This window comes from Candoia aspera, chromosome 9, assembly GCF_035149785.1.
Source record: "Candoia aspera isolate rCanAsp1 chromosome 9, rCanAsp1.hap2, whole genome shotgun sequence".
NCBI lineage: Eukaryota > Metazoa > Chordata > Lepidosauria > Squamata > Boidae > Candoia > Candoia aspera.
In genome coordinates this window covers 2,800,463-2,822,477 of record NC_086161.1, presented here as the reverse complement: position 1 = coordinate 2,822,477, position 22,015 = coordinate 2,800,463, and the positions used below count along the sequence as shown (strand labels likewise).

General features: G+C 49.3%; 1 protein-coding gene across 1 annotated transcript in view; it reads left to right on the top strand.

Moving 5' to 3' along the window:
* SIK2 (salt inducible kinase 2) overlaps nt 1-22,015 on the top strand; it is a 60,865-nt gene that overhangs the window by 35,281 nt on the left and 3,569 nt on the right. Inside the window, exons 4-14 of the mRNA XM_063311251.1 lie at nt 615-776; nt 7,326-7,450; nt 9,663-9,786; nt 10,950-11,170; nt 12,535-12,687; nt 13,706-13,858; nt 17,648-17,876; nt 19,211-19,495; nt 19,745-19,902; nt 20,689-20,802; nt 21,142-21,233. Of these exons, the coding sequence (XP_063167321.1) occupies nt 615-776; nt 7,326-7,450; nt 9,663-9,786; nt 10,950-11,170; nt 12,535-12,687; nt 13,706-13,858; nt 17,648-17,876; nt 19,211-19,495; nt 19,745-19,902; nt 20,689-20,802; nt 21,142-21,233 (1,816 nt within the window). The remainder of the gene's footprint in view (nt 1-614; nt 777-7,325; nt 7,451-9,662; nt 9,787-10,949; nt 11,171-12,534; nt 12,688-13,705; nt 13,859-17,647; nt 17,877-19,210; nt 19,496-19,744; nt 19,903-20,688; nt 20,803-21,141; nt 21,234-22,015) is intronic.

Below are 22,015 nucleotides of genomic sequence, written 5' to 3'. Positions count from 1 at the left end.
CTGTCCTGAGCTTGCAAATAATCGAGGGAAAGGCCTTGCCTCACTTGTAGCAGAAGTCCTGTTCATTCAGCAGATCCCGAATACTGAAACTAGAGATAGAACGTACCAGATGGCTGGTTTTACATTTACTTCCTGGCAACCTGTAAGGCTTTGAGGAGGGCTTAAAGCACTAGAGAGCCTCTCTCTCTCTCTGTCTCTCTCCCCACTCCCCACGCACTGCCACCCCCTGTGCACAGATAGGAAATTCCAGGTAGGCTCCAAGCAGCCCTTTCACTTGTCCTAGTGAACACTCAGTACAGGATGTCCTGGGAAGGAAGGGTGAGACATTCAGTCTTCCAGAGAAGAACTGGCTGTTTCTTTTTCCTTTCTTTTTTAATCAGGCCAGAGCGAGAGGTTGCGCATACGAATGCAGGAGCTTGTTCTCCCCGATACGAAATCTTGCAGCAAAACCGTCCTCTCCTACTGTTCATTGTTAGATGCTCAGCTTTGCTTCTGGATTTTGGGAAGATGAGAGCAGAGTGTCCCTGCCAGAGACCCACAGTGACGCTTTGAGAAGCACATCCTGAGATGCCTTCTGCACGACGATTAACCTTTCGAAATTAATCTTTCCACAGATTACCTTGCTAATCGGGGACGTCTGAGTGAGCCTGATGCCAGGCGCAAATTCTGGCAGATCCTCTCGGCTGTGGAATATTGTCATGGCCGGAAAATTGTGCACCGGGATCTCAAAGCCGAGAATCTTCTGCTCGATAACAACATGAACATTAAAATAGCAGGTATACCAAACGTTAATACCTTCTGCATTGGTGGTGTTTAAGGTGTAAAATGCTCTCTCCTCTGAATAACCTTCGCCAACTTCCTATGATGGCACTGAAGAAAAGTAAAAGATAGAAAAACTTGCTTGAATGTCCCACTTGCATCCACTGGGGTTAGATAATGTTGGCACTAAGTTCTTGCTAAATATAGCTCCTGCTTGACCTTCTCCTCTCTTCTTGGCAAAATTAGAGCAATTTAGAATGTTGTAGAGTTTTACTAGTGTTGGCAGTGCCATGGCAACTCACTAACCCTGCCAGATGTGCAGGTTACAATCAAATTAATTAAATAATTCCTCGGTTAAAAAGCAGCAGCAGCAGCAGCCACTCAAAATGGAAACCCTCTGGTTATTTTAGCATGCTTGATTCCGTTTTAATTACAAATTTAGATACAGCAGATGTTCGCTGCAGTGGAATAATTTTCTTTTGCCTCTGTATAATGCAAAGGATTCTTGGATTGCCCGACTAGAATTTTAAAAAAGAGGGGAACTCTGAAGCAAGAGATGTGAAAGCTCCTGGGAGTTCTGTAAAGCTGTCGAGTTCTTGGAAGAAAAGATCTCTGGCAACTTTTCCAGATGGTGTTTCGTTCCAAGGAGGAGGAACTCATAACTGTTGGCATCGAGTTCCATAGGGATTGACAGCAGTAGGGAGGAAGGAGCAGCTGCAGCATGGAAGGAATTGGTGGTCAAGCTGGACTACGAAATCCCATGAAATCCCGAGACTGCGAATGGGAGGACCCACCAACCTTTGTGCTGCAAGAAACACACAGGGGTGCTGGACTTCCTTTCTGTGTGTCACGGCAGTCATCCTGCTCTTAAGAATATTTCCCACCTGTGCTATCAGAACGTTGGGAAGGAAAACCAGAGATGAGCGCTTAGTGGAATTCAGTAGATGAAAAAGCTTCGAAATATTTTCAGAAAGCTAATTATTGATGTTTCTGCAGCTGAATTTATGGTTACTTATGAGGATGTGGCAGTGAGATTTTCTTTCATAAGAAAAGACAGTTATTTGTTTTCTAGCATATATATAGATATAGGTATAGGTATATAGTGTTTGAACCTTGTGTTTTACTGAGGAATGCACTTGAGTCAGCTCTGCTGTCCCCCTGCCCCCACCCCATTGCCTGTAAAGCAGAAGTCAGGAAATAGAGAAATGTTCAATTCTTCATACGCTGGGTAGCCAGGAAATAGGTCAGAAAAGGAAGGAGGAAGGCTAGAAAAAATAAAGATGAAAATGCACCACGTGGGGTGAAATTATGCAGGTGTGATCTGTATTGAGACAAAAGGTCTCCCTACCCTTTATTAGGAAGACCGGCTTTATTAATCAGTTAAGGTTTTCCTCCTAGAAATGTCATTTTCAAGATGAGTAAGCGTACCATGAGAGTCAAAACAGAAATTCCTTCAAAGTCTTTGGGGAATCTGCCCCAGCAAAGATCTTGATTTTTCTTTTAGCATCGGTGATGCTTGTTCTCTTCTGTTCTGCTTCAACCCAGCCTCCTTGGGTTTCTGAGGCTTTTAACTTTGTCTTCTCACTTCCAGCACTGACCACATGTGTACCGCCCTCCTGCTGTTTCCCCAAATTTATGATCACTTAGAAAAACACTACGGATGATTTACATGGTTTCACGTGCACGTAGTGGTAGATTTGACCGTTACTTACTATCTGGACTGTGAATTCTCTGGACAGAGAAGATGTAGCAGAGAAAAAAAATGGCTCTTTCCCCTCCGTGAAAAAAATGTAGCTTTCCTACCCATTCTGATCAGCCTTGGCAGCTTTCTGAGAGGCCCTTGAGGGATAAATGTTCAGGGTACCATCATCCATGCGTGTGGTGACTCAGTATTCCCTATTTCATGAAGGGCTTTTACATAGAGAAGAAGCAACATGTGTCTCATCTAATAGCGGCAGGACTTTGAGCCACCCAAGATGCTTTTGGGAGTATTCTCTGCCCGTTCCTCCAAGTCCACACTTACCTCTGTAAGGATTTGGGTTAGTGGGTGCGAGTGATTTGCACATCAAAGTGACTCAAGACAGCACCACGGGAAGGTCCACCGCTGGTGGGACTGAAGATCATGCACTGATGTCAGAACAGGATGATCAGTGATTAGGAGTCTGTTCCTGCCGGGGGTCACCTTCGTTCCTCTCAGATGCTTTTCACTTGATCAGCACCTCTCTTCGTAAGCAGTGCCTTCCTCACATTACCAGCTAATGAAAGATCCACACTTTCCTCTCCTGCAGAAGCCGAGCAAGTGGACACTTGCTAACAAGCAGACCCATTTTCTCAAGTGACTCTCCTTTTAAAATCCCTTGCTCTGTTTTGGGCAACAGATGATTCAAATTGGAGCATTTTCCTTTCCAAACAGCATGGTTGTGACATAAACATAAATACTGACATTTAATATTTGGTCTCTGAAATTAAAAGCAGTTAGCTCTGAAGGGTTGAAGCCTGGGAGAGAAAAGGAGAAGCATGTGAGTATTGTTATGGAAACCTGAATGGCCATTCATTGCTCAAGAGCAACCACCTTCAGCCTTTCCAAACGCAGGATTCTCTTTTTAAGCCTGCAGCTTTCAAGACCAAAGCTTTGGGTATTTAGGGAGGACAGTGCTCCTTTCTGTCCCCTTGTGGAAGAAAATTCCAGCTGTCTAGCATAGTAGGCTTAGAGCAAAACCACGTTTTAGGAATGGGTAGCTTGAAGTAAAAGGACGCGGTGGCGCTGCAGGTTAAACCGCTGGGCTGCTGAGCTTGCTGATCGGAAGGTCAGTGGTTTGAATCCACGTGACGGGGTGAGCTCCCGTTGCCAGTCCCAGCTCCTGCCAACCTAGCAGTTCGAAAACATGCAAATGTGAGCCAATTAATAGGCACTGCTTTGGCAGGCAGGTAATGGCGTTCCGTGTAGTCATGCCGGCCACATGACCATGGAGGAAGTGTCTAGGGACAAACGCCGGCTCTTCGGCTTTGAAACGGAGATGAGCACTGCCCCCTAGAGTCGGACACGACTGGACTTAATGTCAAGGGAAACCTTCACCTTTACCCAGCTTGAAGTAGTTCTTCTGCGCCTAATATATTGCCCTGAAAAAAAAAAGCGTTGATAACTGAGAATTGTGTATTCCCATGAATTTGACATACTGCGTCACTAACAAGCATTCCCTGTTTGCAGGCCAGTAATTTTACCTTATCAGAAATGAGCATTATCTGGTTGGGAAAATTTCCAGCAATGGTTCTTGGAAAAGGCCTTGGTTCATGCCAAGAGATTGGAGGGAAGTGATGGAGGGGGGAGATGTGAGGTTAACAGTAAGAAAAGAATCTTAGCACTTCCTCAAAATTGGGGGGGGGGTTCATTAACATTTGCTAAAATGGTTTAAAAGCAACTGCCTTTAGTTGCAGAGGTCATATGTTGTTGTAGTTTAATTCTGCAGCTAGGATAGGCAGAATGGAAAAACAACCATGATGTGGAAAACAGTCTGGGTTCCCAGTTGGGTTCGGATAAAATGTTATCACTTCTGGGCTGGAAAGGACCATCCTGTGCTGTTAAAAGGATCAATACCTTTGCAGCTCTTGGCAGATACTTAATTCAGCTCCAAAACACAATCTAAAATAAAATAAGGAATGGTAGGTGCATCCTGGACAGTACTTTTTTTTTAAAAAAGCTACTCGTTGTCTTATGGTGCTGAATCATAGCCTCAGACAAGATACAACTGAGACTTGGATTTTAAAGACATCCTTGTTTGGCTTGAAGAGGAAGAGTGCAGAAGATTGTTCTTCTGCTTTTGGATTAATCACAGCTTGTTTTAACTTCCAGGTCTGGACTTCAGGCTGGTTTGTTTTTGCTAATCCTAGCAGAGATTAAAGACAATTTAGGAAGTGCTTCCCAAACTTTTTTCCTTCATTACCCAAAGCCACTTAACAGAAAGTCCTTTTTACCCAAAGTAGGTAAAACACTTTCAGTCAATTTAAGGGGTTCATGTGTCGTTGCCCAAAGAAAAAACACTTTTACCCAATTTTGGGTAATTTACCGAGGTTTGGAAGCACTGATTTAGGATGAAGGTGTAGTTGAAGTATATGTTGTAAGTGGAGATTTAAATCAAGGCACACTGCAGCTGTCCCTTGTAACATCAAATCATGGTTTAGTCTTATATAAGAACCAAGACAAAATCTACTTCTTTGGATCAAGAGCAGCAGAATCTGATGGGCTACCTAAATTACTGGTGCGTTTTTCCTGCCAGAGGAAATTTGAAAATGATTGTGATGCCGGAATGATGGATTGTAGACAGGGAATTAGGCCTCCATTCCTGCCTGCTTCTAGTAGAACAGGCTGCATAAGATTAAAGTCTTCCCTGCCTTTTCCACCCAGCATAATGCAGGTTGTTCACCACTGGGGCAAAGTGAGATCTTGGTGATGCCTGTAAGGTGTCTCGTAATGGCTGTATCATTACCATCCTGGCATCTGCTGATTATGTCACGTGGCGCTGCGGTGTTGAGCTAAGACCAAGCCAGCAGCAATGTGAGATTTACCCACCAGGTTCTCCTGAAACTTACCAGGAGCAGATGCACAAAAAAAAGGAGGGTTAGGGTTGCTATCAGGGTTCCATGCATTGCTATTGGGGACGTGTATGAAGCGAGGCTATGCAGCTCCTGCGTTGCAAACAATGCATGTTAAGCTTCTGACAGCAGCATGTGAGAGAACAAACTGCTGAGACAAATGAAACACGTACTTCCTTGTCTCCTGGAGGCCTTTAAACCAGGAATGCTGTGCTAGTTCACATCAACGCCTGCCAGCTCCCTTGTTCCTTGAGGCTCGCTGTGCAGGTACATTAAAAGGTTAAAGGGAATAAACAGGCTGTTCTGGTTTCTTCACTGTGCCTTCTTCTTTGCTCAGATGTTCTGCCCTCTTGAGCCATTGACGATACACATTGTATTTTTGATGCTGCCGAGGGGTGATGATTTAAACCGCTCCTTGGGGGTAGATCTGCAAGGTCACTCATCTGGGCCAGAAGCGGTCAATTCAGCAAGCTGATTACAGCTTCCATGTTGGCTTTTTCAGACTTGGAGAGGGGGGCAAAAAACATGCGGAGAACAATATGAAGTAGAGAAAAAAGATCAGGTCTGCGTGGAGTCAAGCTCGGCACCAGGTGACTTCATAAAATGTCCCACACGGTTTCTTAGCAACTGTGGAGAAGTGGTGTTCCATTCCCTTCTTCCAGATGTTTCCTGATCTAGGCCACAACGGGTAGTCTCCTATCAAAACACCAGCCGGGCCCTGCTTAGCTTTTTGAATCACGTAGCAAGGGGGAAAACGGTGAACGAGAAACCAGATCAGAACTGCTAAAAACTTGTTTTGGATCCTGAGCAAGCATCAGCAAAGTCTCCAGTGATTATCCAGGTTATGACTTCCAAGAACAGTACTTTTTCACGGGACTAAAAAAAAAGAAAATGCTTACAGTTATGTGGCGTTTTTCTTCAACGTGTAAGGCATGTTGAATTCGGCCTCTGCTAACCTTGTGATGGGTTAGCAGTCTGACGCCTTCCACGTATGTCAGGCTCCATTTCCCAGCCATCCTGGACAAGGGTCAAGAAGTTGGGGCATTATAGTTCAGACCTTCAGGATGACATCAGGTTATCTACCATTGATATATCCATGAAAATCCATGCACGTACACAGATTCTCCACAGAACCCATTATTGTACCCAAGGGCCAACAACTGTATAAATACCAATAGAAGAGAATGTCTCTAACTCAGGGTCAAACGGAGGTGTCCTTGAGCTGGGTCATTCACTTGCATACGTTTTGTTGCCCGACTGGGCAACGTCTTTGGTGCTCTAGAAAACTACCCAGCTCAGAGAGCACCAAGGACCCCACAATTGTATAAATGGTTTTTCAGTGAGATGGTTAGGACATGTAACCATGTCTCTTAAAAATAATAAGAGACCTGAAGCACATACCAGCAACCAGACGCTGGCTATGTTCCATGGTTGCAGAATATGTCCCGGAATATGGATTTCTAACAGGAACAGAGACGTCTGCTGCTGATCGATCAAGGTTTAACATTTGACAGCCACTGGGGATGAAATTAATGTAACTTTTCCTTTAGTTTACCATCTGGGAATGTACTATGCAGGGAGAGAGGTTTCTGGCTGCTGAGTAGTGGTCCCAGGATTCTTACCGCTTTGAATGATCCTGGAATCATATTGTGGAGTTTCCAAAATTCTCCTGAATGCAAAGTGGCAGATAAGGAGGTAGCTTTCCTATAGATGGTTAGGCTTCGACAAGCCCTGGACATGCCACAGGCTTGGAAGGTAAGGCTCCTTTCACACGTTTATCCGGTCCCCAGGAGTTGGGCTGGATCCATCAAAGGCTCGCCTGAACCCTCCTCCTGTTTCTCCCAGTGCATAAGCCGGGGCCCGTGGGAAGCCCGTCAGCAGGACATAAACGCAGGGTCATCTTCTGCTTGTGTTTCTTGACAGCGTCCAGGTAGAACAGCAGTCATCTATTGTCCCCCCTTTTTTTTCCTTTACAGATTTTGGGTTTGGAAACTTCTACAAAAGTGGTGAGCCCCTGACAACATGGTGTGGAAGTCCCCCTTATGCAGCCCCTGAGGTCTTTGAAGGCCAGCAGTACGAGGGGCCCCAGCTGGACATCTGGGTAACTGCGTAATGCTGAGCGGAGCATCTTCTTGTTTAAAGACACTGCTACTTTTACTTACGTTTTGTTTTTCCGTGTTTGCTAAAAATAAGTTGTTCTTGTCACAACAACGCAGCTTTGAGTCCGAAAATGTTTGCCTTTGAAGCCTGCTTCTAGTGCAAGACAGGAAGCAGCTCAGCAGAGACAGAAGGCGGACTCCGATTCGCCTTCTCTCTCTCTCCCTCTCCACCCTGAATCTGGGCCAGGCCGTGCCTGAGTGTCAGTGCTCGGCTTAGCAGATTAAATCCTTCCCCCTGGGAGATCAAACCAGATTCTCGAAGGCCGAAGGGATCTGCGCCCTGCTGCTGTCTTTCGATGGAGAGGAAGAAGTGCTGGCCTTTGGCAGTCCTGGGGCTGGGGCTGGACCGAGGATGCTTGTTCCCTTCCTGCTGCTCCTGAGGGAAAAGGAAACACAGGGTGACACCGGCATCCCTCGGAGGGCGCAGAGCAGAGACCACATGGCGAGCCAAGGGCCTTGCATTTTCGTAGCGCGGTGTGGCGGTGAAGGTTCTCGGTCATCCAGGTGGAATTGTCCGTAGGCTGAGTCACGGCCACGGGATTTATTCCCTTTTTGGTAGAAACATTTCGCTGCTTGTTCAAGCAGCTTTGCCCAGGCTGAAGATGCTGCTTGGACACGCAGGGAAACGTTTCTACCAAAAAGGAAATAAATCCCGTGGCTGTGACTCAGCCTACAGACCTTGTAACGCAGTGTTGCTGCCCTGTCTTTTTCTCTGCAAAGTGGGTCTCAGCGTCTCTGGTATTAGCAGTGCTTCTTCAGCTTGATTTTGCAGGCGTCTGTGGGTTTGGAGGCAAGGTCTGTCAGCGGAAGAATAACATGAAGCAGTCTGGTGCCTTCTCTTTCTTAGCAGCAGCGTCAGTCCATCTGCTGATGCGTTTGCAGGCATGGATGGATGGATGAATGGATGGATGGATGGATGGATGGAGGACGCATTCCCTTAAGGAGCAAAGGCCATCTTTGAAGTTGGTCCTTCAGAAGCACAGCAGGGCACCCACATTAATGCTGCCCTCTCCCATATGGCTGAACACACAAGCCCGTTTCATCTAGCCTGGCTCTCTAATGAGCAGCAGCTGCCCCCTCGCTGTGCTCCCTGCCTCTGACTTCCAAGTGAACTCTGTACACACCCCAAACACACCCAGAGGCTGACGGCACCTCATGCTCTCTGCAAGCATGCCAAAACAGCTGGAGTTGATGGTAGAAGCTGTTGACTTGGCTAGGCTGCTAACAGAAACATCCTGTGGGTCCCAGAAGAAAAGAATGTGCATTGTAACGTAAAGATCCGTGGGGCTGGGTGGGGTGGGGTGAGGTGGGGCAGGGCGTGTTTGGCTAGCAAAACTGGTCAATGTTTCCTCTCTAACGGTGGCTTCAACATGAACCAAAACTGGTCAGAGAAATGGGAAGGAAGGCAGGCAGGCAGGCATTAAAGCCAAGCATTAAGGAAGTGTGAATTCATCTTGATGAAGCCCAGGCTGCAAAATTTGAAAAGAAGAAAACACATAAAATAGCAAGACTGGGGTCCTAATGATTAAGGTGCTGTTCCTTCCATCCTTCTGGGGCTCTTCCTAGGTTTTGCAGTTGCTTGCATTCAGTAAACTTTAGATATATTGTGAGATTTTTGGAACAAATTGAACCTTTTTTTTATCGTGATAGGATATGACAACAGCTTAACAGTCCTCACTTAACAACCATTTGTTTAGCGATGGTTCAGACTTAACGGTGGTGCTGGAAAAAACTACTTGCGACCAATCCTCACATTTACGACTGTTGCCATGTTCCCCCACAGTCCTATGATCACAATTTGGGTGCTTGGCAACCGGTTCGCATTTACAACCGTCACAGTGTCCTACGGTCACGTGATCGCCATTTTCGACCTTCCCAGCCAGCTTCCGGCAAGCAAAATCAATGGGGAACTGCATGATTTGCTTAACGACCATGTGGTTCGCTTAATGGCCACAGTGATTTGCTTAAAGGCCACCACAGAAAAGGTTGTAAAATCAGGTCAGATTTGCTTAATGACTGCTTCGCTTAGCAACCTAAATGCCAGTCCCCATTGTGGTCCTTAAGTGAGGACTACCTGCAGTATGCATGAAGCAGGGTTGTGATGGTGGTGTTTTGTGTTTCCTGCTCTCAAATCAGAACGCTTCTGTTTTCCAGAGTATGGGTGTGGTTCTCTACGTCTTAGTTTGCGGAGCTTTGCCTTTTGATGGACCAACACTCCCCATCTTGCGGCAACGGGTTTTGGAAGGAAGGTTCCGTATCCCCTATTTCATGTCCGAAGGTACAGCCATGCCTCCTTTCGCTTTAGGGGTCTTTCGGCATTGACTCCCTGCGGACCCTCGTGTGCTGTAGGTAGTGAGAATGGGGAGGTGTGGGAAGTCCTTATTATTGCTGGTAATAAACTGAAACCATTCAGCGAAAATGGGCCAAATTCTCCCTGGAACACAGAGGGGTGTCTAGCCTCACAGAGCAGAGTGGTCAGAGAGGCCTGAAATTGGACATTGACATAATCGGTGGCTTAAAAGGACAGCTGCGTGGTGAAGTTGCCCTCTGACTGCTCCATTGTGTGGCCATGTTCACACATGGCCGCCTTCAAGCAAGGCCCAGCCTTAGAGCGAGCTGTTGTGGCGCGTCCTGCAAATCCCACCACTCAGCTCTGACGTAAGCAAGGCGCGGTCTGCAGTGAGCCCTCTCTGTCGCTATAAACTGGTGGTGGAAACATCACAGAAAGCAGCCAGGGTGATGCACTGAACCTCTGTAGGAATGAATGGGCGAGTCCCACTTCCTTCTAGCAGAAGTTTCTGTGCGTTGCAACCATTTTCTTGAGACCACTATTCGAAGCTCTGCTTGGGCTTTTTTCCTAATTGTGCACCTGTGAGAGAAATGGGTTTTGTATTTCATACAAATTAAAGCCACCCTGCTTCATGATTATTTTTATTTTTAGCAATGACTTCACTGGCAGCTAAGCTAAGTATTTCCTATTACAGGTAGTCCTCGCTTAGCAACTGCCCTGTCTGGTGACCATTCAAAGTTACAACAGTGCTGAAAATGTAACTTTACAACCGGTTCTCACACTTATGACTGTTGTGGTGTCCCCACAACATGATCAACATTTGGGCGCTTCGCAACCAGTGGGCATTTTATCACAGCACCCCGTGGTCATGTGAATGCCATTTGCGTGCTTCACAACTGGCTTCCGACAAGCAGAGCCAATGGAGAAGCCAGCAGTGAAATTGCAAGTTACGGTCACTTGATGTCTCGCTTAACAACCATGTCGTTTAGCGATGGAGTAGCTGGTCCCAATTGTGGTCGTTAAGCGAGGAGTGCCTGTATTAATGGCTAGTAGAGATGTTGGAATAACGGCACTAGAGACAGGGTCATCTCTGATCTAGATCCTCTGCTTCCTGTACCCAACTGTCTTTTTCATTTTTGGGGCCTGCACAGAGTGCGAGCATCTTATCCGGAGGATGCTGGTTCTGGATCCATCCAAGAGACTGAGTATTGCTCAGATTAAGGAACACAAATGGATGCTCATAGAAGTTCCTGTGCAAAGGCCCGCTCTCTACTCCCAGGGGCAAGAGAATGAACTTTCCATTGGAGAATATAACGAGCAAGTCCTGCGGTTAATGCACAGCTTGGGAATAGACCAGCAAAAAACCATTGAGGTAAAGCCGTCTGCAGCGTGGAGAGAGGTGACTTAACGTCTTAGATTATTGCTCTGCCAGGAGAGACGTGTTTTTCATTTCACTGTCGGGCCCTTTGGGGACCTTTGTAGCAGAAGGAGCCAAATACTTTCATTGCTTCAGTAAAATAACTGCAGGGTAAAAGTGGCCTTACATGTTATCGTGCATATATCTTAGGCCTCCAAATATTTGGGGAGGGAGGGGCTGCTTTGTTAGCATGCTCTTCCACTGTTGCTCCTGTTTTACTGTGCAGTTCTGGGGCAAAAACCTTTATAAGGGCAGCAGAGTACGTTGGAGCTGAAGAATCAGTGCTTTTTCTCAGGCATAGCCTTTAGAATCTCCCCGCAAACAACTGGATCGGGTTTTTTTCCTTTAAAAGGGGCCAAACGGAACAGGGCTTGTAAAGGTTGCCGTTCTGTTGATTGCAGGACCGTTTATCCATCATCTTAAAATGCAGTAACGGTTCTTAAGCTTTCACGTCAGAACTTTGCATAAAAAATAAAAGCAGGATTGTTTGTCAGGGACGTTTGGGGAAGTTCTGGGAATTACAAGGTGAAGAAAACAGGAAATAAAACCACATTCTGCTTGAAGCTTCTGCAGAGAGCTGACAGTATCCTTAAGAAGCGTGCAGTTGCCTCTTTATTTTCGATGTCTCGGCTAGGATTCCAAATCAGGCTTCTTTCCAGAAATAAATACTCAACTGCTCCCTGAGGACTCCGTGTGATCACTTCCTTCAGAGTGGTCGATATTTTTAGCTGGTGTGGAGCCCGCAATATTAATGCTTCCTGCCAGCAATTCCAGGGGCGGGGGGGGGGGAGGTTAGGGGCGAGGATGTACGTAAATGAAAGTCAGCCTCAGAGCTTCACTTCCCACTCTTGCTTGGAATCTGAAAGAGCCGGCTGAAGTGGGGTTTTGCTTTTGTGAGGATCAGAAGGACCTGGGCTGGGGGGTGAGCTCGCCTCTGCAAAAGAGGCTCTCAGAAAAGCCACAGCTGCCGCAGGGCCCGGAGTCTGTTGTCCCTGTCGGGCTGAACCGATGGGGCGTCTGATTCAGGCAGAAACCCCGGGGGCGCTGCAGCATGGGCTCACTGGAAGGACAGGATTTGGGATCCCGTCGAAAAGAACCACGCATCAGAGTACAGGGGGGGCAGCCTCAGGTTCTGCCGCTTATCTGATCTTGGTGAAAAATCCCCTCCGCACGCCCGCTCTGCCCCAGAAAAAGAAATGTTTGCAAACCCTGGTTCAGGGGAGCTCTGCGCCTGGCGGGGTGCACGATCTGATGCCCCGAAGGAAGCTGGGGGAGAGCCGGTGCCCTGACTTACACCCGGATGCGTCTTTCCTTCTCAGTCCCTGCAGAACAAGAGCTACAACCACTTCGCTGCTATCTATTACTTGCTTATAGAGAGGCTCAAGTCGCACCGCAGTAGCTTTCCAGTCGATCAGCGGTTGGATGCTCGCCAGCGGCGGCCCAGCACCATCGCCGAACAAACGGTCGCCAAGGTAACCCGGGTAATCCGTTCTAGAGCAAGCTAGACAATCTAGAACGCCAGGAGACCGGAAGGTCCCTCATTCCGTCCGGAAAGGCGGGGAATTTTCTGCCCGGAAAGGAGACGCCCTCCAACTGAACTCTGGTCCATATACCTTGCCATCAGCGGTTACTCAGACTGCCTGGTTGTCCCATTTTAAATAAGTCTGTCACAAAGGTCTGTGCGACCCACGGCCGTATGTTTTTTGAAATGGACAGGAAATCCTGGATTGGTTAGTGAGCCTATTGTTTTAGAGAGTGGTGCTATCTAGATCGGGGTCCTTCAAACTTGGGAACTTGAAGACGTGTGGACTTGGGCTGGGGAATTCTGGGAGTCCAAGTCCACACATCTTAAAGTTCCCAAGTTTGAAGGACCCTGATCTAGGGCATAGTTAGTTCTGCCCAGTTATTTCAGAAACAGCCAAACCTGAGCAATGTCTACTAAATATAAACTGCCCGGAAGCCCCCATGGCAGCGCCTCATCTGCCATGAACTCTCTTGACAGCTGGCAGATCGGTATCTCCTCTGCTCCCCGTTCCCCCCATCCCTGTTCCACACTCCAGGAAAAAAAATACTGCCTTCCTCATATAGGCGGTGCAGTGATTATGTCGATGGACGTTGGGCCTTGGAGCGGTCACGGCGCTTCATGGTTCCTTCGGTGCCGGGTCACCGTGGAAGTTTGCACGCACAGCTTCAAGTCCGGAGCGGTTTGGGGGGTTTGGCCAGGACAGGAAATCCTGCTCAAGACATACCAGGCAGGGCAGAAGCGCCAAGAGACAAGGCTGCCATCTTTCTGTTCCGTTGTAACCGGACCGCCATATTGAGAGGTGTTGCTTTCAGCACTCTGACCGTTTCCGCCTTCCCAGTGCAAGGCGGGTTTCTTTCTTTTTTCCCTTCTCCTTAGCCTCATAGGGTGCCATGCTTGAACTTCCTGACTTCATTTGGGTTCTGCTTAGATACCTTTCGACAGCTTTTTCCTCCTGCCCCTTGCAGGCTTCTGTCGCCCCTGTGAACTTGCATGCTCAGAACGTGCGGCTGCGGAGGTCTCTCGGGCTGCCACCGACGGCAGAAGCATTCTCCTTTCCCAGGTCTGTCTGCCAGGCGGAATCGACTTTCATGGAGGAAGAGAGAATTGACACACCCAAAGTAAGGGCTTCTTGCATCTCACTCTGCTGGCTGTGTGCGTGTGTGTGTGTGTGTGGCATTTCTCCAGTGCTGTATTTTGGATTGCCCAAGCTGCTGCCCCTTAGAGGCAGTTCAGTCATAAGTTGCAGCATTTCTACAGTTGCTTGTTTTGTTCCGGAAGAATGAGAATTTATTTTGAACAGGTAGTCCTCGTTTAGCGACTGTTTGCCGTTAACGACGGTGATGAAAAAGTAACTTTGCAACCAATCCTCGCATCGGCGACCTTCACAGATCTGTAAAGCGAAGGAAAGCTGAAGATTGTAAGCACTGCCGCGGTTTCACGTAGTGACCGCTTCGCTTAACAACCGAGTCGCCAGTCCCCATTGTGGTTGCTAAAGGAGGACTACCTGTAGTTGCTTTGTGTTACTTCTCTTTGATAATATCAGTTGACCCACTATGAGTCAAGAGTTAGCACACTATGCGTAGGGCTGCCTCTTAAGAAATAAGCTTTCAGTGCTAGCGCGACTGACCCCATTGATATTGTTGCTTTTGCTTTTCCTAGTTAGCTCCTGACAGAACAGAGCTCTCTCTCTCTCTTTGTGGTGCTGCCCCACAGCTCCCATTTATTTAGAGCAGGCGGGTAGATGTCCTGTTTGCTGCGGCTTACAGCAAAGGAAGTTTCCACCACCAGCAGCGGCTGGCATGTCAGAGGCCTCTACGAGACCGATCCATCGGCTATTTCACAGCAGTAGGCAACGGGGGTCTTTCCCAGAGTGGAAGGAAGGCACGGAGTCAATGGAGCAGGTTTTGGTGCCACAGATAAACAAGCCATCGGGGCACAGCTCCAGTAAGGTGAACCAGAAGTGGGGCCTTAGGTTATTGTGAGGAGAGAACTATCACGAGAACCAAATGCAGGGCTGAACTTTGATATTTTTCTCCCTTCATGGAATAACGCTGCTCTAATGTTCTTGCAAATGTGACCTGTGGTGCATGGCAATTAAAGGATTTTCTTGGAGAGAGAGAAATCACGGGCCTCAAGATGCTTCTGCAGTATTAACTTTTCAACTGTAATTGCAGTGGTATTCTTGCCTTGTTTATGTTATGAGGTATGGGAATGTTGGCAGACAACGACCTGCTTTAATTAAAAGAGTGTTATTAGTATTCGTTTTTAGTTCATTTTATGAGCAGGAGCAAGCTTGCTGGGACCTTCAAGTGGTCAGGAAATATTTGAGCCCTTTCGTCCCCAAGGCCTTTGTTCATTCTCCCGCACTGCAACTGGAAGCGCGCAGCCCGGCTGCAGGTCTGCGGCGTCCCCTTTAGGGTCTGCTTGTCATGGCTGCTTTCCAGACCCTGCAAACTTCCTCCCCGGTAAACTGGCTGGCGCTAAGTTCGACTGATCAGCCATGACGCCTCCATGGTTATGCAAGGACCTTTATAGTACCCCGTCGGGTCTTGGGTGGGCTTGTCAAGGGGGCCTTCTTGGGTTTGGGAGTTCGGGCTGGCTCCTCAAAACACTGCAGACCACCCAAGGGCATTGCACAGCCGTTTCCCCTTCAGCAGGATGAGCGGCCCTCGTGACTTCTCCATTCAGCACCCCAAACATCTCCGTGGCTTGCCCTGTACGGGCACCCTGAGGCCAGGGGCTAGGAGACAGTCAGCCTTGCCTCCAGATCCTACATTAAAGGCCCCAGAGATCGACTAGCAGTTTCCCGTGCATTAGTGGGGAGCAGCATGTCGCCAACCACGGCTTGATACGTTGGAAAGAGGCCCACCCTGAATCACCCAACTTTGCCTCCAGAGAAGGTGAAGCTCGGCCTCCCGTTCTGCTTCGTTATGGCGCCAGCAGCCAAGGCCTGCGCATCCAGAGGCCTTGCCTCAAGACTGCTTTTCCTCCTTCTTAAATCTAACTGAGCAGGTAGGGCTGAGCACCATGGTTATTGCTGTGAGGTTGGCGTATTTTGGCTTTGTTCTCTGACCTGAGGGCAGCAGAAGCGTGGCTTCTCCCAGAGAGTCACGTGTAGAAACGTGCAGGGCTCAAGCCACTGCCTTCCCGTGCTCCTCTGCCCTCTTATGGGGTGGGAAAACACGGATATTCTTCCTGGTCTAAGTTTCCCTTTAAGGTTTTCACGTATTGCAGAACAGAGGGGATACGGGCAACACCAAAGCCCTGGGTGTGATTCATCCTCGTGGCAGCTGAGTTAAAAGGCTTGGCACAGAACAAACAGGGTGGCTTCCAAAATGTTCCTTTCAGAGTTCAAAAATCAGTGAAAACCTGAGGCTGGCTTTGTTTATATTCCAGCCTTTCTGGGTAGATGGGGGTGGGGGGCGCTGGTTTTCAAGGCTCAGGGCAAAAGAGAAATCATAATGGGATCTGGGCACTGCCATTGCCTCAAATTAGACTCTACCGTGACCTGAGTCTAGAAATTCTCCATGAGCCCTTGGCGGGAGGAAGGACTGACCCGCTGTTGAAGGGGTCCACGTGGAGAGCCGTACAGAGGTATATAAATAACTCTTTACAATGTACTGTAAATTGCGGGGTGGGGAAAGGTAAGAGATTATTAGGACTTTATTTTTAAAAAAGGCTATGCCGTCTTACGATTTGTGGAGAAGTTGATGCAATAAAAAACATTCTGCACTTTAACAGATGAGCTCTGTTGCGCTGCCCCCAAGGCAGAATCTAAATCAACTCTTAGCCCTACTTTCTGGGGATTTGGGGGATTGCAGTCCAGCACATTTGGAGCGAGAAGGGTGGGAAGGGCTGGTCTGCGCTGCCTTCCTTTCCATCAAAAGCTCTTCCCAGGCGGCCCAACGGGTGTTGGCAGAGCATTGTCTCCAGGTCTGTGTTGTGCTACCAATCTGAGGCTCAGTTGTGATATCCAGTGGGATTCGGAAGGGCAAAAAAATTGTGTACTAAACTTGATGAGATTTTTGTCTGTAAAAAAAAAATCACGTAGGGTTTTTAGACCTCTGTGCAGCTGCTCAGATAAATGGGTGCTTGGGTTAATCGCAGCAGGTCAGCAATTAACCAGTTTTGAAGCTGGGTCCCGTGACACCGCTTTCTTAGTGCAGTTGAGAAGCTGCTGCTTAAACGACTGGGGTCAGGTCAAGTGGCGTGGTGGGCTGGGCATTTTATTTCGAGAGGCGCGCACCTGGGTCCTACCAGTCTCCTCGGGCATCACCTGTGCCTTCTCCGTTGGAGAAGAGGACATGGCAGAATTGCCCAGCAGTGGCACTTCCTCAAACCAGGCACCGTGCATGTTGGCAACTCGCAGAATCAGAGGGGGCCACCCGAGCAAAGTCTTCTAGCGCCCAAGCAGAAGCCATTCGCCTCTTTAGGTCCGAGCGATCTTTCTGAGCAGGCACAAAGGTTTATGAGAAAATTTCATTGAAGCAGGAATGCTTTCAGAACTTTTCTGGAATGCAGTTGCAGCCGGTTCCCCAAAACAGTGTGAAGATTCTGTAGTTGGCTTCCCCATCCAGGACAGAGAAGGGCGAGTCATTGACATCCGGGGGCAGGGGGGAGCTGTGCTACACCAGGAAGTGCTCATTCCCACGAGGAATTGGTCAGAAAAGTCACTCACTGATTTTTGTTTGTTTCTAGCCAGTTCTGCTCTTGTGCTTTCAGCGTGCAGCTACCCCACTTGTGGCTGGCTGCCTCCGCCCTGTTTTTGAAAGTCCTATTAGAAAAGTCCCCTTTTTAATTCAGACACGCCAAGCACCAGTCCCTCCCTATAGTCGCATTGCTAAGTGAGTAACTTGTGTGCAGTTCCCCCTTCAACCACCATGTTTCTTTTCTTTTTTACTAATTAGGTGAACGGTTGCCTGTTGGATCCTGTTCCCCCAGTGACGGCAAGGAAAGGATGCCAGTCCCTGCCAACCAGCATGATGGAAACCTCGATCGATGAAGGGATAGAAGCAGAAGGGGAATCTGAAACAGATCCTGCTCAGGCCTTTGCGGCGCTGCAAGGGACTCGCTGCGGGAAGAGGCGACATACCCTGGCAGAAGTGACCAATCCCCTCTTGGCCATGCCAGGCCCAGGTACAAAAGCAGGGGCCAGAGGTCCAGGCTGGAGATCAGAGTGTCAGACAGAGGTTTCACTTCTGGCCCAGCCTTCCCCCACCAGGTGGCCTCCAGTTGTTTGGGGGATTCTGGAAGGGCAATCCCACCACACCCGGTCGAGGAAGGTCGACCTAGCCGAGTCCCACTCTAAGGCCAAAGAGTAGTCCTCATCTTCCTCTGCATAATTTCAGTGACTTCATGTCACAAGCTGAAGAACAGTAGGAGGTCCGTGGGCTGGGGAGCAGAGTGAAACAGTCAAACCCTGCAGGCAGCGGAAGGTCCTCCACTCAGTTTTATGTCCCACTGAAATGAACCGTCAAGAATGGAGGGCCCTGTGAGATTTCTGCATGCCTCGGAGGCAGCCTTGAATTTGCTTTGTGGGAAGAGAGGAGGAGCAGGAGCTGTACAGATGGCGGCCGCTTGCTTTGCCAAGCAATCTCGTGACAGTGTGCAAAGACTGGGAAGAGCAGACAGTGTCAGCTCCGAAGCCACCAGCTGGCAAGTCCTTCGCTGAACGGGCAGCAAACAGAAAAGCCCCCAAAGAGAACAACTTTCTGTCAGTTCACAGTTCTCTGTTTGCACAGCATATGTTGGGTGTCTGCAAGGGGGAATGCCTGCCCACGACCAAGATGGTGGCCTGCTTGGAAAAAAAGGGAGGGAGGGAGGGAGGAAGGAAGGAAGGAAATGAGTGGTGACACAGGAGCGTTCTGCCAAAATCCCTATTGAGCAAGCGGCTTCTTTTAGGAGGGTCGTCCCTATAAAGCCATTTTTGTAGGTCACTGCATTTTCTGTATACTTTTTGCTGTTGATTCTTCAGTGCTCTAGAGAGGCCACAGGCTTGAGCGTAGGGTCAGGTCACACCGCGTGTATCTCCACGAGGTTCGAAAGGTACAGTCAAGATCGCCGAGCGACTGTTAAATGAGACAACCCCCTGCTGCGTGCCTTGAGTGGGGTAGAAGCGCAGCGCGCTCTGCTTTGTCCGCCTGGAAGCGGGACGTGAGGCTCAGCTCGAGGGCTCCCCTCGTTTCCTTCCGCTGGCCGTCTTGCTCCTGGCTCCTTGTGTTCCGAGGTCCATAGCTGGCGGCTGTCCACCCAAGCAGGCTTGAAGGAGGATGACAGGAGGAAGAAATGTAGCCCGCGTTCTGTAAAGACACGAGTGGCCTGTATGGGCCAAGAGAACTGGAGAGCATTATGGGAGAGCACTCGTTGCAGGCGCCACAAAGTGATCCGTTGCACTTCTAGGGCTTTAGACCCAAGGGCCCCGGCCAACAGCAGCTAATCCCGTTTCTTCTGGTTCTTCCTGGGTGCTGAAGGAAAGGTCTTTTCCGTGGATGAGAACCAGTCCTTGAGCAGCTTCGACTCGGAATATGACGTGGGATCTATCCAGAGGGATTTAAACTTCCTGGAAGACGCCTCGTCCTTGAAGGAGATGGTCCTGGCGAACCCGCCCACCCCGACAATGACCCCCCCCTTCATCGGCCTGAGGCCTCCTAATCCAGCCATGCAGGCGCTGGCTGCCCACAAACGAGAAGCCCACAATCGCTCCCCTGTCAGCTTCCGGGAGGGGCGCAGAGCATCGGACACCTCCCTGACGCAAGGTAACTGCGACGGGCTGGGTGGCACCAGAGGGGCAGGCTGCCCTGGGGAGGCCAAGGCCCTGTTGCCATCAGCTGTGGTGGTTGGGGCCACGATGGGCTGACTGGGCCGAGGTGGGCGGCACCAGGGTGTGGGCTTGTCTGGCGCGAACGTCCAGCAGGCGCCAAAGGCGGAGGTGGGCCACCACGACCTGCTTGTGAAAGAATTCTCAAATCACTCGCTATCCATCACTCTGCTTACCCTTACAACAGGAATTGTAGCATTCAGACAGCATCTTCAGAATCTGGCCAGAACCAAAGGAATCCTGGAGCTGAATAAAGTCCAGTTGTTGTATGATCAGATGAGGTCAGAAGATGAACCGGAATCCACGTCTCCTCACTTGCAGAACCTTGGGGGTGGTTCCCGGCAGGTGCGTCCTTGGAGGGGACTTTTATCATCCGTGTTGACTCTCTGGAGCCCCTGAGCTCAGCTGCCACGCTAAATGAGCCAATTTGCTCGGGAGGTTACCTTGAAAGGTGGGCAGACGTCTTAGGGCCCCAAACCAGCAGGGTCTCAGCTTCTCAAAGTCTGAATATGGGGGTACCAGGGAGGGGGCTTAGATTGATGTAGATACCAAGGGGCAATGGAAGCTGTAGCAGGTCGAGAACAGACTTTTGATTCATCTGGACATGCAATGTGGCACTGCCTGCTGGCTGGTGCCATTCCTGCCCATCTAGAGAGAGTGAGGATCTGGAGATCTTTGACGGGCAGAACTTCTGCTCAAGCCCTGTGCTCTTCCCTCCCCCGTGCCACAGAAATACAGGCTGAACATTTGATGGTAGCCTCAAGGGGTGGGGTATTGAAGGACCTTGCTCCAAATGGATGGAAGCGTATTGAGTCGGATGCTCTCCCCACTTCCCAAAGCATCTGATCAGTTCCCCGGAGTCAGAACCATCTGTATCTTTGCATGTTTCTGAGTCCGCATTCTGCTCCAAACCATAGGGCAGTGTTTCCCAACTTTGGCAACTTTAAGATGTGTGGACTTCAACTCCCAGAATTCCCCAGCCAGAATTCCCCAACCCAAACCCAGCATGGCTGGCTGGAGAATTCTGGGAGTTGAAGTCCACACATCTTAAAGTTCCCAAGGTTGAGAAACACTGCCGTAGGGAGATCATTTGGCCTGGAGGTGCTCATCTCCCCCTCTTTTTCTCTCAAGGGGGAGGCCTTGCAGCAGCAGGACGCCGCTTCCAGCTTTTCGAACAGCATGCACCCCCCTTTGCTGTCCAGGCGTCAGAGCTTGGAAACGCAGTATTTGCAGCACAGGCTCCAGGTATGGCGCCTTCTTGGAAAGCCTTAAGCCAAATGAAACGAGGGGAGGGGCTGCATTTCATTCTCAGATCTTCTGCATTTTCACTCAGTGAAAAAGGGCACAGGGCTCGCTTCTCCCATCTCCCACCGTCATGCTTGGGGTGCAAGTGGGGGGGTTGTGTCTTCTGTGCAAAATCGTTGTCTCATCCCCAGGCACCTTGGGGTGGGGTGATCCTTAGGGTCCAGCCAACAAATTCAGGCGCTCTGGCTAGCCTGCCGCCTGGCTTTTCAAGACTTCCGTGCCGATTTTGAAACTGTGCCCACGGTGATGCCAGCCGTCATCCCTTTTGCCTTATTCCAGAAACCCAGCCTGCTTTCCAAAGCCCAGCATGCGTGTCAGGTGTTTTGCAAGGAGATACCCCGGAGCCTCGAACAGCAGCTACAGGAGCACAGGTGAGCCACGAGCTCGGTGCCCAGTGCCGAGAGGAGCGTGGGAGGATGTTAGAGTCACAGAAAGCTTCATTTGCAGAGGCCGAGTGAGCAGCAAAACTTCAGGAACCCAGAAAGGCCCAGGGAAACCTAACTCAGCCCAGGTTCTTCCACCAGAAATAGGATTTTTTTTTTTCATACAAAAAAAGAGCAGGTCCTTGTGCTGGAAACAAGTTGCTCCAAGCTAAATAGCCCAGATGTTGCCTTTCCACCCAGTACAGGCTCCCAGTCGTGGCCAGTACATAGAATTCTCTTGCCAGTCTGGAATCTGGTTTGCCATGTCAGTGGATCCCCAGAGAGTTTCCAGTCAGGAGCTCATTCAATCTTTCTGCCCTCCTCTGAGGAAGGGGGGATTTGCCACCAGTGTTCCTTTGTGGATGGAGATTGTCATCTCCACTCCTGTTTGCTCCTTGTGTGGGAATCCTGGAGCTGAATAAAGTCCAGTTGTTGTATGATCATTAAAAAATAAAGGGGAAAGTCTGGACCGGTAAGTCTTTTGGGGAAAGCCTTTGCCTGCCAAGCTCCCAGGCTGAAGCTAAGGAGAAGGAAATGCAACAGCCCAGGGTTGTTTTTCTAACATCAGGAAGCGTGCCTGGGCTTTGCAGGGTGGAGCGGAGGGTTTTGGCTTCTGGATCGGACCAGGAACTCCTTTGGTGATGGGAAGGTCCTCCCTGCCGAGGGGAGAATAAGGTCAGCACCGGAAGAGCCGTGGCTCCGGGGCAGCAGACTGACTGTTTTCAGTCTCT